Genomic DNA, 2,120 nt, shown 5'->3' on the forward strand with positions numbered 1-2,120 from the left:
GGGCTGATGAGTTTTGATTTCTGTTTTCTGTAGAGTTTCCAGTCTCTCTCAGCACCTCCTGAATCTATAGATGTTAATGACGATCCCTTCAGTTCTCTCTTCTCTTTTGATGACCTGAGAGAATCTGTCCATCAGCTGAGAGACAAACTGGAGGATTCCTGCAAAGAGGAGCTCAAGAAGATCTCAGACAGAGGTAAAGTTCTGGAGATTCATCTGCTCTCAGAAACCAGTCCATCATCATCTCATTTCATGGAGAACATCATATTAGAAATGTCTTAGGAATAGATGCAGGATCATGAGAATCACACTGTTCATGTCTGTTGATTTCCACAGAAACACTCACCAACATTGCTCCCAGAACCAGGAACCACTTCCTACGATGTAAGTCAGTAAGAAAACAAGCAGAAAAACTCACGGAGTGTGTTCATGTTCTTCCTGTAGAAGCTGAAAGAAGAGTTTTATCGTTGATCGTGTAAATGATGATTCGCACAGGACACCTGCTCATCTGAACACGAAGTGTCCAGCTGCATGAAAAGATCAAACAGATGCATAATTCCTGTGATGTGTTTTATCTCCATCAGACTCCCGTCAGCTCACTCTGGATCCGAACACAGTGAATGAATACCTCCGTCTGTCTGAGAGCAACAGCGTGATTACTTACACTTACACAGAACAGCCGTACCCTGATCATCCAGACAGATTCGATGTGTTTCAGGTGTTGTGTAGAGAGAGTGTGTGGACGCTGTTACTGGGAGATCGAGTGGAGTGGGAGTGTGTTGATATCAGTGTCGTACAAGAGCCTCAGCACAAAGGGATGGGGTAATGAGAGTGTGTTTGGATATAATGATCAGTCCTGGAGTTTGTCCTGCTCTCCTTCCAGATGCTCATTCATCACAATAACATAGTGACTAAACTCCCTGCAGTATCCAGCAGAACAGGAGTGTTTGTGGACAACAGAGCAGGAACCCTGTCCTTCTACAGCGTCTCTGACACAATGAGCCTCATCCACACAGTCCAGACCACATTCACTCAGACGCTCTATCCTGGGTTTAGGGTTGGTTATAAATCATCAGTGAAACTGTGTTGATGAATCAGAATAGACTGACGAGAGATTCTACATATAATGCTTTGAGCTGCATGATGAACTCTGTCAGTGAAATAAGATCAGAATAAATGTAATAAATCCTAACATAGACAGTAAGATCAGTGTGTGTGAGTCCTGCTGAGTGACCATCTGTGCTTTTCACAACCTACATTTGTGTTCATTAAAATCAGTAATTTAGTAATCATATTAATAATGATGATTAATACTTGATATTTTCATTTTTAATAAGTTTTTATTTTAATGATTTTTTGTCAGTGTTATTTCTGTTCTCTGACTGATATAAATAAAGCTTCTACCCACTTGATGAACAAAGGTGATGGGTTTTATTCCTCCTCTGTGCAGATCTCCAGAAGACAAATCAAGCAGCTCGTTATAGCTTCTTCTCTCATCCTAAAATCAGTTGACATAAAAATCAGACGAGTCATAAAAGGACAATATGTGACCCTGCAGCACAAAAGCAGTCTTAAGTCGCTGGGGTATATTTGTAGCAATAGCCAACAATACATGTCTGTTGATTCCCACAGTCACATTCACCAACATTGTTCCCAGAACCAGGAACGACTTCCTACAATGTAAGTCAGTAAGAAAACAAGCAGAAAAGCTCACTGAGTGTGTTCATGTTCTTCCTGTAGCAGGTGAAAGAAGAGTTTTATAATTGATGATGTAAATTATGATTTGTACATGATATCTGGTCATCTGTACTGAGACACTGATGATACACTGAACATGAAGAGTTCAGCTACATGAAAAGATCAAACAGATTCATAATTCCTGATTCTGATGTGTTTTATCTCCATCAGATTCCCATCAGCTCACTCTGGATCTGAACACAGTGAATAAACGCATCCGTCTGTCTGAGAGCAACACAGTGATTACTGGCACTGGCAGAGATCAGTCGTATCCTGATCATCCAGACAGATTTGATGTGTATCCTCAGGTGTTGTGTAGAGAGAGTGTGTGTGGACGCTGTTACTGGGAGCTGGAGTGGATTGGAAATAATGGTGTGCGTATATCA

The 2,120-nt window shown here is 41.1% G+C and overlaps 1 protein-coding gene and 1 long non-coding RNA gene across 2 annotated transcripts in view; both read left to right on the plus strand.

Annotated features, from left to right (window-relative positions):
- Positions 1 to 2,120, plus strand: part of LOC107676802 (tripartite motif-containing protein 16-like) — a 5,622-nt gene that overhangs the window by 2,929 nt on the left and 573 nt on the right. The window contains exons 5-6 of the mRNA XM_016471487.1: positions 1,630 to 1,677; positions 1,906 to 2,117. Of these exons, the coding sequence (XP_016326973.1) occupies positions 1,630 to 1,677; positions 1,906 to 2,117 (260 nt within the window). The remainder of the gene's footprint in view (positions 1 to 1,629; positions 1,678 to 1,905; positions 2,118 to 2,120) is intronic.
- On the plus strand, positions 88 to 608 carry LOC107676821 (uncharacterized). The gene is made up of 3 exons (XR_001632775.1): positions 88 to 193; positions 334 to 381; positions 582 to 608. It is a non-coding gene; the product is annotated as an uncharacterized LOC107676821 (long non-coding RNA).

Source organism: Sinocyclocheilus anshuiensis, unplaced genomic scaffold, assembly GCF_001515605.1.
Source record: "Sinocyclocheilus anshuiensis isolate Anshui unplaced genomic scaffold, SAMN03320099.WGS_v1.1 scaffold184, whole genome shotgun sequence".
In the NCBI taxonomy this organism is placed as follows: Eukaryota; Metazoa; Chordata; class Actinopteri; order Cypriniformes; family Cyprinidae; genus Sinocyclocheilus; species Sinocyclocheilus anshuiensis.